At 39.3% G+C, this 14,330-nt stretch overlaps 1 protein-coding gene across 1 annotated transcript; it reads left to right on the top strand.

Moving 5' to 3' along the window:
• Nucleotides 1-716: 716 nt before the first annotated feature.
• LOC130648752 (uncharacterized) lies at nucleotides 717-3,184 on the top strand. Its single transcript, XM_057454837.1, has 2 exons — nucleotides 717-883; nucleotides 954-3,184. Exons 1-2 carry the CDS (start codon nucleotides 769-771, stop codon nucleotides 1,205-1,207), a joined length of 369 nt encoding a protein of 122 aa, XP_057310820.1. The 5' UTR covers nucleotides 717-768; the 3' UTR covers nucleotides 1,208-3,184.
• Nucleotides 3,185-14,330: the final 11,146 nt, after the last annotated feature.

Raw genomic sequence — 14,330 nt, 5'->3', positions numbered from 1 at the left:
TAAATCAAGTGGTGTAGTTAACGGTAAAGTATGCACTGTCGTAAGAACGGAAAATGTTACAGTCTTTGTGCGGTTTAACAATGGTAAAATAGTAGGTATCTATCCAATAGTAGATGAACAAAAATATGTAAGATACCCTTTGCGAATTGGCTATGCCATGACTATTTATAAAGCACAAGGAAAAACGTTACGTAATTGTACTGTATTCTTTGATAGAAAAACTCTTTCGCCAGGTTGTGGATATGTAGCTGTATTTCGTGTCGAAAGATTTTGTGACATTACATTTCTAACAGCACCAACACCCGATCATTTTATTCCAGTTACATGCAATAAGTAAAAGCAAAAATAGTAATAGAAATAGCATTGTTGGTACCTGGATATCATTAGTTGTGTTATTGTTCAGTTGTGTTATTTTTACATTTAAAACCAATTCACTATAAAGCAATGTGTGTTAACTGGATATTCTTTTTACAGTTATGTTTTATAATTTTATAAAAAATATTTACAACTGGGTAAAAATGTTTACAGTTGTGTTATTTGCACATTTAATATCAATTCACTATAAAGTGTTAACTGGATATTCTTTTTACAGTTATGTTTTATTATCATATAAAATTATTTACAACTGGGTAAAATGTTTACAGTTGTGTTATTTCTACATTTAATATCAATTCACTATAAAGCAATGTGTGTTAACTCGATATTCTTTAGGAATCGTATCATTACGAAAAGTAACAAATTCTTACAAATGTACATTAGAAAAAAATTATGTCTGAACAACAACAACTGGAAATTCATGCTGAAGAAACTATGGATCAAGAAGAGACTAGAGATTGGATTACCGAAAGTAACGAAACGAGCAAAGGGAATTTACAAGAGGATGGTAATTGGTAATTATTGTTGTAAGTTATTTAAGTAATTCAATAATGTTACTTATATTACTTTAAATTTAGATTGCGTATATCGATTTAAAGCGTATAAAGAATATAGAAAAAACCACCCTGGGCCATTATCAAAACGCAGTTTTCGTGTCTGGTGCCAAAATGGCGGGAAAGATAAAGAAGATTTTAAGTGGTCGACAAAATGTAAAAGAAAACCATCTGAAATAAAGATTTTACGACCTAAAGCTGTTCAAAGATATGTATTTCCGAATTGTAGAAATGTGCAAATGATTCAGCATGTAGAAAATTTAAATTTTAAAAATTAAATTAAAATCAATCATTTTTTCTTTTCTTAAGGTATAAAAAAACACATGTTCGTACTTACCCCGCTCATGTTTTCAAAACACGGCCACGGCACATGAAGTCCCCACTTCGGCGTTGAAAACTGGAAAATTATGCTAATTATTGAAGGAACCATGTAGAACAACAGGATCGGTAAGTCAATGTAATCACGTTCGCGATGATATGCAATAACTGTTAACAGTTTCAAGGTAGTAAAAATTGCTAAGTACTATCAACCCCGCTCGTGTGTCAGAAACTGGAATAATGCGCTATGTATTAAAAGAGTGTTGGATCTTTGTCAGGTTTAGAGTCAGTGTAGGAAGGTTGCTGGGCTAACTTGTGAGACTGCGAAACTTGCTTGTTGGAAGAGTTAAATCGAGAAAGTTTCCCAACGTTGCAGATAGACTATTAACAGAGTAGGTGCAACACCAAAGTCCATGTTAGGTTGCCAGGCTGGTGTACAGGGAGAGAGTGTGTACAAATTTAAAAAGTACCAAGTTTACTACTGTTAACGTGTCATTTTGACCTGTTCGTATAGCGTTAATGTGTTATGTTTCAAAAGTAGTATTAAGTAATGCACCCAATTCTCCTTTTTTAACGCTAACAAAAGTGCGCAGCGTACCACACAACATGACATTTCTATATTACTTGCGATGGCATAGCATACAAAGAAACATAACAACATGTTCTTTGGTACGCTAGCCAACATACGTAAATGCCAAATATGATTGCTACTGTTAACTTTGACCTACTAGTTTACCGTAGATGTGTCATCATTCAAAGCTAGTATTAAATAATGCATCGAATTCTCTTTTTTTAATAGTAAGAAAGTGCGTAGCGTACCAAACAACATCATACTAAGTACTATCGACCCCGCTCACGTGTCAGAAAGTGGAATAATGCGCTATATAATAAGAAAGTGTTGGTTCTTTATCAGCTTTAGAGTCAGTGGGGGAAGGTTGCTGGGAAAACTTTTGAGACTATGCAAAACCTGCTTAAAGGTCGGGAGAGTTAAGTCGAGAAAGTTTTCCAAGGTTGCAGAAAAACTATTGACGGAGTGGGTGTACAGCGAAAGAGCGTGTACAAATTTGAAATGTACCAAGTTTACTAATGTTAACATTTCATTTTGACCTGTTCGGTTAGACCGCGTACAAATTTAAAATTGTTCGTAGATTATTACCACTAATATCTCATTTTCACCTGCTTGTTTAGCGCAAGTATGTCATCATTCAAAGTTAGTATTAAGTAATGCATCGAACTCCCTTATTTTTTTAATGGTAAGGAAAGTGCGTAGCGTACCAGACAACATCATATTAAGTACTATCGACCCCGCTTGTGTGTGAGAAACTGGAATAATGCGCTATATATTAAGAGAGTGTTGGTCCTTTGTCAGGTTTAGAGTCAGTGCGGGAAGGTTGCTTGGATAACTTGTGAAATTATGCGAAACTTGCTTGTTCGGAGAGTTAAATCGTATTCTGCACATTGGCAGTATGATGATGTTCTTGAATGAGTGGTCTAGTCACACTTGCAGTCACTGACTTAAACGTATCGCCGTAATGTAAGGGTGCGCCATCTATGTATGTCATGTAAAATCATCTTCTCCTTTTGGTACGATGGCTAAGAAGTTCACGCGGTTAAGGACGTATTTTAAAAACTACCGTAGTAGCGCAGTGTACAAATTGACTTTAGCTAAATTGTTACTCCACGGCACATGCAAAGTTCAAGTCCCCACTTCGGCGTTGAAAGCTGGAAAATTATGCTATTTATTGAAGGATCGATGTAGAACAGCAGGATCGGTAAGTCAATGTAATCACGTACTGGCTGGGCAAAGTCAATGTAATCACGTACTGGCTGGGCACATTGACTTTCTTGTCGTTCCTTATGCTTATTATTCTCATTAGCGGCTCTTGTGATGTTGGCAGATGCTGTTCAACTGATCCTGAGTTGCTGAGAATAAAGATTTAACGTTGTAATTTTACGCCGTACGCTGATAGCTATTTGTTATGCAATGAAGGGACAATGAAGACAAGCGGAATCGGTAGTCAATGTGATCACATCATTGACGTCGTGTATACACGTGGGAAACAGACGGAATATGACTGTGACTTAGGACAAATGTTCGCACACTGCTGTTGCAGTGCACGTCAGCTTCCGACATAGCTGACTTTCATGCCTTTTGTCGGTTTTATTTCTGTTGCAAGACGGTTAACATTATTAGTAAACAGTTACGGTGCAGTCCCACCCATAGTTCTTATGCATTTTTACATGGTATATATTATTTTAATTTTATGTTTTATATCTGCCATTGTGTACTTTAAGGCTATGCAGTTGTTATGATTGTCTTAATAATTTAATATTTAGCAACGATTTTTAAATCATTATTTATACTTCTTAGTTTTATATTTAACAACGATTTTCCAATTACTTTATATTTTTTAATGAAATGCAGTGAGGTAGCGTACCATATGTTTTAAATAAAGCCAACAGCTTGACAAAGTCAACGGTGAGATTTCGGGCAGGAATTCAGGCTGTTTGAAGAGGTGAATTTTCTGACAGCGGTATGATCTGCGGCGATATGCAATAACTGTTAACTATCAACGCCGCTTTTTTAATCGTAAGGAAAGTGCGTAGCGTACCAGACAACATCATACTAAGTAGTAACGACCCCGCTTGTGTGTCAGAAACTGGAATAATGCGCTTTATATTAAGAGAGTGTTGGTTCTTTGTCAGGTTTGAAGTTATTGCTGAAAGTTTGCTGGGATAACTTCTGAGATTATGTGAAACCTGCTAAAATATTGTGAGAGTTAAATCGAGAAGTTTTTCTAAGGCTGCAAACAGACTATTGCCTGAGTAGGTGCTAGAACCAAGCCCATGTTTGGTTACCAGCCACCACCTACGGCCAGGGCATATGATGGTTACCAATTGTTCAATATCGAAAACCTATTTGTTGTAAGTCTTAAAGGGTGGTTTAACTGTTTCTAGCACGTTATGTGTATGTCTATCATGTCAAAGACTGCACTGTGGCTACACTTGCTGGTGTACAGCGAAAGAGTCCGTGCAAATTTAAAATATACCAAGTTTACTACTGTCAACGTCTCATTTTGACCTGTTCGTTTAGCGTCAATATGTTATCTTTCAAAGGTAAAGTATTGCACCAAACACTTTTTTCAACGCTGACGAAAGTGCGCAGCGTACCAGAGAACATAGTATTAAGTAAGGCACCTAACTCTCTTTTTCCAACGCTAACGAAAGTGCGTAGCGTACCAGGAAACATCATATTTCGATATCACATGAGATTGCGTAGCGTACAAAGAAACATAACACATGTTACTTGGTACGCTAGCCTACATGCGCAAATGAAAAAAAAGACAAAGTTGCCCAGTACCATGGACACCTCATACCAATGACATCCAAGTGCACAGACATCCAAATGCACAGACACCCCAAGTCAATGACATCTAAATGCAGAGACATCCAAATGCAGAGACATCCAAATGCTCCGACACCCAATATCAAAGACATCCAAATGCAAAGACACCCAAATGCACAGATAGCCATTATCAAGGACATCCAAATGCAGAGACATCCAAATGCAGAGACATCCAAATGCATAGACACCCAATGTCAACGACATCCCAAACCACAGACATCCATATGCAAAGACATCCAACGTCAGTGACACCCAAACGCAGGGACATCCAATGTCATTGACATCCAAACGCCGAGACAAGCAAATACTCAGACATTTAGTAAAGCGTAAGCACGGCAAATCGTAGCCACCCAGAGGAAAAGACATCCAGTTTCAATGACACCCTGAAGCAGAGACATCCAGTTATTCGGACATCCAAATGCAAAGGCAACCAAACGCGCAGACATCCAAACGCAAAGACATCTAAGAATGATGTGGACAATACAAACACAGGTAGCAACCAACACATAGCCGAGGCCAAGCTCAAACGGCCGGGTGGGTGGGTGGGACCACATCCACTGTAGAGGTGTTACTTCACTTCAAATTTCATATAATTATTACTTAGTAACATTGAGGTTACCTGTAACGATTAGTTACGTGTCACCTAATAGTTACATGTAACATTTCTGTTTCCACTTTTATGTTACAATGTAACTTTTTCGTTTCAGTGTTACTTTATGTTACTATATAGATATATTTACTTTTATGACACATTTTTACCAGGTATATGGACTGCATGAAAATGATAGTCCCTTATGATAGATTGAAAATGGCCTAAGATGTTTGTGCCTGGGCGGCCTCGTTTTAGTGCTATTCGACATCGCTTTCACGGTCAAAGCCTTATAAAATTTCCAATGCTGGCAGGACAAAATATTTTTTATCGAAATTTTGAAATATTTGTGTGCCAAGTTGTTTCTTTTAAAAAAAGGATTTATTTCATATAAAAAACACATCTTCGTTTGGCCTCTCTTTCGTGGAAATTCGAAAATATTGTATTTCGTACTCTACAGCACCCACAGTGTAAAATTTTGTTATAATTTATATTGCATAATAACTACGGCGTTGTATTGGTCTTATAAATTACGTTCTTTTATAATACGAAAGTTGGTATTGGATTAGCCTCGTTTCCGTTTTATTGACTTTTTAAATTTACAGTCAAACTCTCATATTTTGCAAACGCCTGACTGTGTGAAAAAAAAAAAATTCTTATTCATGCAAATAATTACTGAGGTGCATTTATGATTTTATAGGGATGATTTTTTAATAAAAATGTTTGTACTGAGTCGGCCTCGTTCTCATGATATTTCACTTTAAAGTTTTAGCTCACAGTCAAACCTTCATAGAGTACCAAATTTCGGCCACACCGAAAATTATTTTTTTGACGCGTTGCTTTAAACCTCATATAGGGATACCTTTATGGTCGCATACGGATCATTTGCTAATAAAAATGTTGGTATTGAGTCGGCCTCGTTCCCATGATATTTGACTTTGAAGTTTTAGCTCACAGTGAAACCTTCATAGAGTACCAAATTTCGGCCACACCGAAAATTTTTTTTTGACGCGTTGCTTTAAACCTGATATAAGGAAACCTTTATGGTCGCATACGGATCATTTGCTAATAAAAATGTTGGTATTGAGTCGGCCTCGTTTCCATGATATTTGACTTTGAAGTTTTAGCTCACAGTGAAACCTTCATAGAGTACAAAATTCAGCCCACACCGAAAATTTTTTTTGACGCGTTGCTTTAAACCTGATATAAGGAAACCTTCATGGTCGCATACGGATCATTTGCTAATAAAAATGTTGGTATTGAGTCGGCCTCGTTCCCATGATATTTGACTTTGAAGTATTAGATCACAGTTAAACCTTCATAGAGTACCAAATTTTGGCCACACCGAAATTTTTTTTTTGACGCGTTGCTTTAAACCTCATATAGGGATACCTTTATGGTCGCATACGGATCATTTGCAAATAAAAATGTTGGTATTGAGTCGGCCTCGTTCTCATGATATTTCACTTTAAAATTTTCTCTCACGGTCAAACCTTCATAGAACACGCCATTTGGTCCACACTGAAAATTTTTTTTGGGTGCGTTAGACAATCCTTTTTTTAAAAATAAAGAATTGGTACTGGAAAAGCAAAAAGTCATTCCCGTAATTCACAATGGGACAAAGCACTTTATGTCGAAAACTAATCTTTGCAGATTTCCTTGTAGAACCACCTGCCAAAATATAAAAGAAATATGCTGCATGAAATCTTTTCCACCTGTGTTTTTATATCCCTTTCTCAAAAAGAACTATACCTTCAAGGCCACTTTCGCACCAATCTCTTTTCAAATATAGCAGCGGCCAAAGAGCACATTCCAAGTATTTCTCTTGGTACACATACGCAAGCTGTCTCCGTTTTTCCTTATCTCTAGACTCCTCAACGAAGTACCTAACAATAATGCACAGAATTCAAAAAGCATGAACACCCGTAATGTCAGTGCCAATTTCAAGATACTTCGCTTAACACTCAATGAAGAATTTTTGTTTGCATATACAATAGAAAACAGACAACAACAAAATTATTTAACGTACCGGTAACTGGAATCTTCATTTTCGATCAAATAGGTATAGACCAACAGCAATCTCTTCCTACGCGCCTGGTCTTCAATACTATTGATGCGTTGTAATACACTTTCAGGACGATTCTAATACATCAGAAAATATGTATTTACTATATCAATCCATCTAACGCAATATCCGACTTCAACACCCAATTTCAATTTTTAAGACTTAATGGTCCCATGCGCTGACGATATCCGTACTGGTGTCTTTTATAAACGCCAGCGTCAATATGAAAGACACGCAATAGCAACATATCATTGTGTGTACATTTTAAGATACATTCCGGGAAGTCAGCTAAATTTGGGACAACGTATCTTCCATTGCAGGATGTACATTTTTTGATTGATTTCAGTTTACTTTTAGCGTAATTCGGTAACAGCTTTTCTCTGCAGAGTGAGTGACATCTAAACGTCAGTGCTTGCGATTAAATGTTATATAGAAGGTTTTTTAAAAAACAAGAATGACCTTCTTATTCTGCTATAGCTATTCTTTTTAAAATACAAAGGCTAACTCAATACTTCAATGAAAAATATTTAACAACTCAAAAGAACGTATTAAAATGAAAACATACTGTTCACATATATTCCAACTTTTATACTTTATCCAGTTGGTCAAATTTTCCGAGATATTCTTTGCCTTCTTCGAATCTAAATTTAGTACAAATAGTTTTCCGTTACTTTTTAACTGGCGCAATAAAGAATAAAGAAATATCATGAACATACCGTATGTTTCCTCGCATTGCATAGCTTCGTTATATAGCCTCTTCTTCTCTTCTTCATCCTCCCTTCTTTTATTCAATGCCTTTAGATTTACTTCGGAATATTCCTCATCAACAAATATTGAGACTGCCTTGTAATTTGCGACAGCCATTTCACGTACTAACTATATATTTGGATACTACTAAAATAACACAATATTAGTAACCTCGTCGATAACACGTAAACCATATCAGGTCATTTATGCCAACAATTTCTCCGGAAACAAACAATAAATAATTAATATAACACTCATATATAACAATCTAATAACCAATAATTAACCAATGAAATGCAATGTTTAAAAATTATTCCTATAGCGAATTTTTAAAAACTTCACCAAAACATTTATCGCTCACATACGAATATTTCCTTCTTACACAACATAAATTAAAGGTGAGTATGGCTTCTGTATCATTTAAGAATGAGCAGCAAGTACCGTGTTACAATATTTAGTAAATGATGTTATATATATTAAGGTCTAAGATAAAGGGCCTAAGCTAAAAGATGCTTTTAAAAACAGTTCAGAAATTTAGTTGCAACACACCATTTACGTTCTTCTTTTTTTTGAAAATAGAGACTCTCGTGTAGTAAATCATCCTATCAAATTCTTAGGTCTGAACCGAACAAGTCAGTTTTGTTCTTTTCGACTTGTGTATCTCACTTACGTTTATTACATTTCGACTTGTGTGTCTCACGTACGTTTATTACTTTCAATTCTGGCAAATCATTATTTCTTCTTTTATTCTTTATATTGTGTTGCATTTCAAAATGTCATATATGTTATCCTTTAGCCTATCCTTCTCAGCAAGTTTCCGTGAAAAAAGTGAGAGCGGTACTACATCAGTAAAGTAAGTTCCATTTATTTATTATATCCTACATGCATGTAACTTTATTTCAATCGTAACTATTTTATTCTTCCTTTTTTGTAGCTATCACAAACAATATCTCAAGGATTTCCTCAATCCGTACGGGAAAGCGGACGGCCATGAGTTTCTTTCCAATGACCAATTGCAGAATCGACTGAAGCAATATTCCTGCGAGTTTCTGTGCAGGCCAAATGTTGGTTTGTCAGAATGCGCGCAGTCGAGAACTTCCTGTCCATTCAAGAACTTCGGAAAAACATCAAGTCCAAGTACTTCAAAGCACTCGACGCCTCATACAGAGGCTCTAAAAAGTGTTGATGCCTCTTTCAAAGGGCATAAAATGCCAATTGTTGATGCCCTTAAAGAAGTGTCAACATTACTCACCACTGATGACGCTTTTGTTAAGGTTTACATCAACATATTGGGTAAGCTTGGTGCTTCACTGTATAGCTTTGCCACACATTTCAGTGTGGCACATTTCATATTTACCGAGCCAGAGTGGGTAAAAAAGAACATGTTGCAATGCCTTCCGGAGTACGCTGAGTTCTACGCCAAGCCAACGCAGGCATCTTATATGGATGCCTTATGCTTACAATTCGCAAATTGTAAGCTGGTAGAGCCAGCAAAGGCGCGAGAGAATGACCCGGACCTGGAAGAGTTATTTCAGCAATCATTTTACAATGATAAGGATGATGAGGTTTTTCGTTTAGCACAAACTCCTAAACGTAAGCATGAGGATGACGAAAAACCCAAAAAGTCGAAGAAGAAGAAGAAGGTATAAAAAAGGACATGGTTTTTATATATATATATCAACGTCATTAAAATTCGCGTTTTGCTTTACACTTTTCTTAATAAACAGTAGTGAGAAATCGCTACTGTTTATTGAGATCTCTGTCGTGTAGGTAGCAATTACAGGGTGGCTTGTTTCAGGTGACTGCGTCAACATCAGTGGTCACCATAAGTGACATTTTTCATAAAGGTAGCGCTTCGCGCACAGTCACTGCGTCGACACCAGTGGTGTCCCTGTCAAGGGAGGGGCGGGACTGGCGGGGTTCTGTGACAGGGGTACCACTAGGTCACACGTCGCCCTGGGTTTCAGTTTCATCCCTGTGGTAACTTTTCTGACACCTCTAGCTTAAAACTCCTAAAGACTAAAGGATCGAAAGGCCATGCTTTCACAGTTTGTATTCATACTGAAAATCAAAATCAAGTGAGCTTTTACCCTTTTGTTCTACATGAGATTTCCGTTCTCATTGAGCTCACCTTAGGACACCTGCGTTATCATTTGACAGATGTGCCGCCCCAGCCAAACTCCCAACCTGACAGTGTCTTCGACACGGATCGACCCGCCGATGGGGCCTTAATTCTAGAAAATGAGCCGTAAAGCTCGCTTCCGCTTAATCGAATAAGTAAAAAAAACTATAAGAGTAGTGGTATTTCACTGTCGCTTGCGCTCCCACCTATAACTACACCTCCTATGTCTTTTCACAGTGTCAGACTAGAGTCAAGCTCAACAGGGTCTTCTTTCCCCGCTGATTTTGCCAAGCCCGTTCCCTTGGCTGTGGTTTCGCTAGATAGTAGATAGGGACAGTGGGAATCTCGTTAATCCATTCATGCGCGTCACTAATTAGATGACGAGACATTTGGCTATTACTTGTGTATTTCCGTTTTTAATGGGGGCGGTGCCCCGTATACAGATATGTAACATTTATGTAACCATATTTACGTACAAAATGATGTTATAATTGCAAACCTTCTCCAAGTTTTGATGGTATCTTTGATAGCAGGGCAAATGGCCATTTCAAGCCATTGGTGACCCACTAGGGGTCTACCATAAATTATACCCCTTCATTGCGTTGCCTGCATGAAGAACTTCCAGATCTTGACGGTCTTCTCCATGCTTCTTGCCACAATCGTGTCAATATCGCGATGTTTCCCGCCAATGGAGAACAGAATATCATTATTTTTAGAGCACCAGATGCCTCTCAGCGACACAAACGTAACGGTTCGAGCTCCGTATCTCTCCCTCAAGGCAGTTCGTAAGCCAGGTCAATCGTAATACGCGACTTTTTGATTATAGGCATCTCGGAGCGTGCTTCCCTCAGCGTGCTGAAAGCGCATTAGCTCGGTGACGATGGATACGTCTATAACGATGACGCTATCCGGACGCACAACCACGAGGTCAGGTTTTAATCTTATTCCAGCAATGGTAAAAACTGGTTCTACCAATACTTGGTGTTTATTCTTGATCGCAATGTCCTTTACGTAGTCCACAATGGAGTCATGTCTTTTTATTCGTGGAAAGTGCGTAAAGCTGCAATGTTGCACTACGTGGGAAAGGGTTTCCCCCACCCTTTGACAGTGCCTGCACTTTTTGTCCACGTCATGCCCACGATTACAGTTCTCAAGTGTAGGGAGTCGTCCAATACGTAGCTTGACAAATTCGATGTATGAACGACCTGAGATAATCGATGTGGTGCCTTTTTGCCATAATTAGCCGTTGGGATTGTTCTTCAACTCACTTAGCGGCTTGCCGTCAATTGTAGCATACAGCTGGTCGCTGAAGCGGGGGTTCTTCCTCATCGCGTCTTCGGGTGTAGCCTCTTCAAAAATTCTCACGCACCTAAGTTTTAGGGTGTTGGTGGATTCGAGCGCCAGTAGAGCCTGGATCGCTGCATCTGAGGAATCAGCCATGTTCGCTATGCGTCTCAGAAGCATCATTGGTATTGTTAAGGCGCAGGATGGTAGGCCTAGGCCACCGTCTTTAGGTTTCGTATAGAAAAAGGACGTTGGTGTGTCCATGGGAAGGCCAAGGAGATCCTTGACCCACATACGTACGTTAAGGTCGAATGATGTTAAAAGACCTTTAGTGACACGGCCGAGTACCGTTTGATGCTGAAATCGTGGCAGGAGGTTGTTTCTCAGAAGCTCGAGCTTCTAGTAGGGCTTGAGAGGCGCAGACTTCAGTCGATACAGTAGGGTTGACAGGTGGTTTAGATTCGGTCTCATCTTGCCATTCGGGTTGAAGTGTATCCCCAGGTATTTAAATGACATGTCATAATCAGATGTTGAAAGTGCGACGCCATTGATGGAAAAAGAAGGCTCTCTAATGACGACTGTATTGCGATCCTTCTTCGCGGTGGTCATTCGCATGGAGAAGCATTTCTTGGTGTTGATCGTCATGCCTCGATCATCGAAAAAGCGAGATGTTTTACTGAGGAGTACATCCATACCAGTCTTCGTCTCGGACAATAGAATAAGATCATCAGCGAAAGCCAGGTTGTTGAGTCTTCTATCTGGAGATAGTAGTGCGCCAATGTAGGACGGCAAGGAATCTAATAACTCGTCCAAGACCATGTTGAAGATAATAGGTGACAATGGATCGCCTTGCTTAACCCCTCTGGAGATGATGACATTCTCGACTGTACTAGGGCCGCATGAGATGTCGGTTGTAGCACCTGTGTATGAGTCGAGCACATAGCAGATCGTCTGCTGCTTGACACCATGTCGGAGCAGGGCTCTATTGATGGAATTAATGGACACGGTGTCGAAAGCTTTAGATAAATCGATACCGACCAAAGACAGATTTAGATGACGTTTCCTAGCGTTCTGAATGATGGCGTCGAGAAGGAGGACGTTTGCGGCGCATCCATCGACAGGGATGAAGGCCTTTTGTCTTTGATTCAAATTGATGGAGGTACTGATGCGGGAAGCTAAGATTTTGTGTAAAAGACGTACGAACATGACGGAAAGCGTAATCGGTCTCCAGTTGCTCGCATTTTGGAGGTCATCCTGTTTCTTCGGGATTAGAATAGTCTTGTTCCTTTTCCAGGACGCTGGCTGGGACTGTTTCCACAGCACGACGTTTACGATGGTGAGGATGTTTCTATGGTCGACGTTCTTCAGGTGGAATAAGGTCATGTTATCCACGCCAGGTGACTTGTGCTTCATCGATTTCAAACACCCTAATAACTCATTGGCAGAAACCGGGTAGTAAGTGCTACCTGAGCGTTTGGGTGTTGTTATCTCGGCATCGTCACGAGGACTGGTTGAAGAGTACAAGCGACCATACGTGTCGTTGATGGCGTCCTTGGATGGAAAGACAGATGCCTCTTCGGTGTTGTAGAATATCATGTCTGCCATGTGCTTTTTATTTCGTCGGTACATTTGCTGGTATCGTGCAAAGCGTCGAAGTTTGATGCGGCGTCTGTATCGAGTGGTGTTGGATCGATTTAACGGCTTATTTGACCTTTTGTTGTACGTATAGTGGGACACCAAATAATCATCGAGGTCGGTGACATCGTTAGAGCCAGCAATCAAATTGCAGACAAGTTGGTGGAGTTCAGGATCATGTTCAGATGATTCCATAATCGCATTAACGAAGTCAGCGTGTGTTCCCGGAGGGTTCACAGTAGGTGTTACTTCAGTGGTACCCACGTTAGGTTGAGGCTCGTTGTTTATAGCTGGTTCCTCGACAATCAGATGTAGTTCTTGTCTGAGTTCCTCCAGACAAGCTCGATATGCAGCGCTTTTGTTTCGTGCTCCTTTAATACTTTCCAAAGATCGTTCTGGAAATTTCGCCATTAACGCTTGATTCACGAAGCGAGTATCAGCAGTTCGGCTCGTGCCAGGATTTTAAGCTCCTCGGTGGACCAGCGTTGTTTGCTCCTCGCTATTATCTTATCGGATTCGAATTCCTTCGGGTGCTTCCTCCGCTGATGAACACCCAGACCGGATTTGGTCTGGCAACGGAAGTCGCACCACGGACAAGAACAGTCATTCGTTAAAGCAGGTGCTTCAACGGGAACAGCGGGTTTGCAACGACTGGCATGAGTGCTGACGCTTCTGATGGAGATGAAGTCTTCTCGATTACATTTGGAGCAGTTGTAGCGAATCACCTGGTTCTTGTGTCTCGAGGACACATGTCGGAGCCACTGGGAGTGGTTATTGTACGAAGTGCCACAGCAGGTGTTGTCGAGTGACGGTTTCGCATAAAAGTACAATCTGGTTTGTTGTTTTAAAAGCCCCGCTGGACGTTACAGATAGAATAATTTAATTTTACCCCCAGATTAACGTGCACGCTGCATCTAACGGAAACAAGTTGTTTATCAACTGAAAAAAGAAATGCGCAGCGAAGAAGTAATCCTGGAAAAAGTTATTTCAAACAATGTTCACTCATCATGAGGTTGGATTAAAGCTTATATTTGTTTTTCTATATTTCCATTTTTGTGTTCTGGGACGAGGTAAATATTTCTAACGTGCGATGATTTAACATCACAAAGAGAACGGTTTGGAAATGTTTCAGGCAATTGTATACATCTTCAATTCGTTCTCTTTGGGATGAAACAAAGTTTAGTATTCGAAGTAAAAAACTGATTGGAGTTTTATTAGGAGAACGCTAGAAAGCT

This window comes from Hydractinia symbiolongicarpus, chromosome 1, assembly GCF_029227915.1.
Source record: "Hydractinia symbiolongicarpus strain clone_291-10 chromosome 1, HSymV2.1, whole genome shotgun sequence".
Classification (NCBI taxonomy): Eukaryota; Metazoa; Cnidaria; class Hydrozoa; order Anthoathecata; family Hydractiniidae; genus Hydractinia; species Hydractinia symbiolongicarpus.
Note: the sequence above shows the minus strand (reverse complement) of the source record. Positions and strands in the feature narration are given on the sequence as shown.

Bases quoted from the DNA above. Each gene is read 5' to 3' on its own strand.
- LOC130648752 (XM_057454837.1), top strand. From the start codon at position 769: ATGTCTGAACAACAACAACTGGAAATTCATGCTGAAGAAACTATGGAT. The intron at 884-953 runs GTAATTGGTAAT...CTTTAAATTTAG, and splicing joins AGGGAATTTACAAGAGGATG to ATTGCGTATATCGATTTAAA.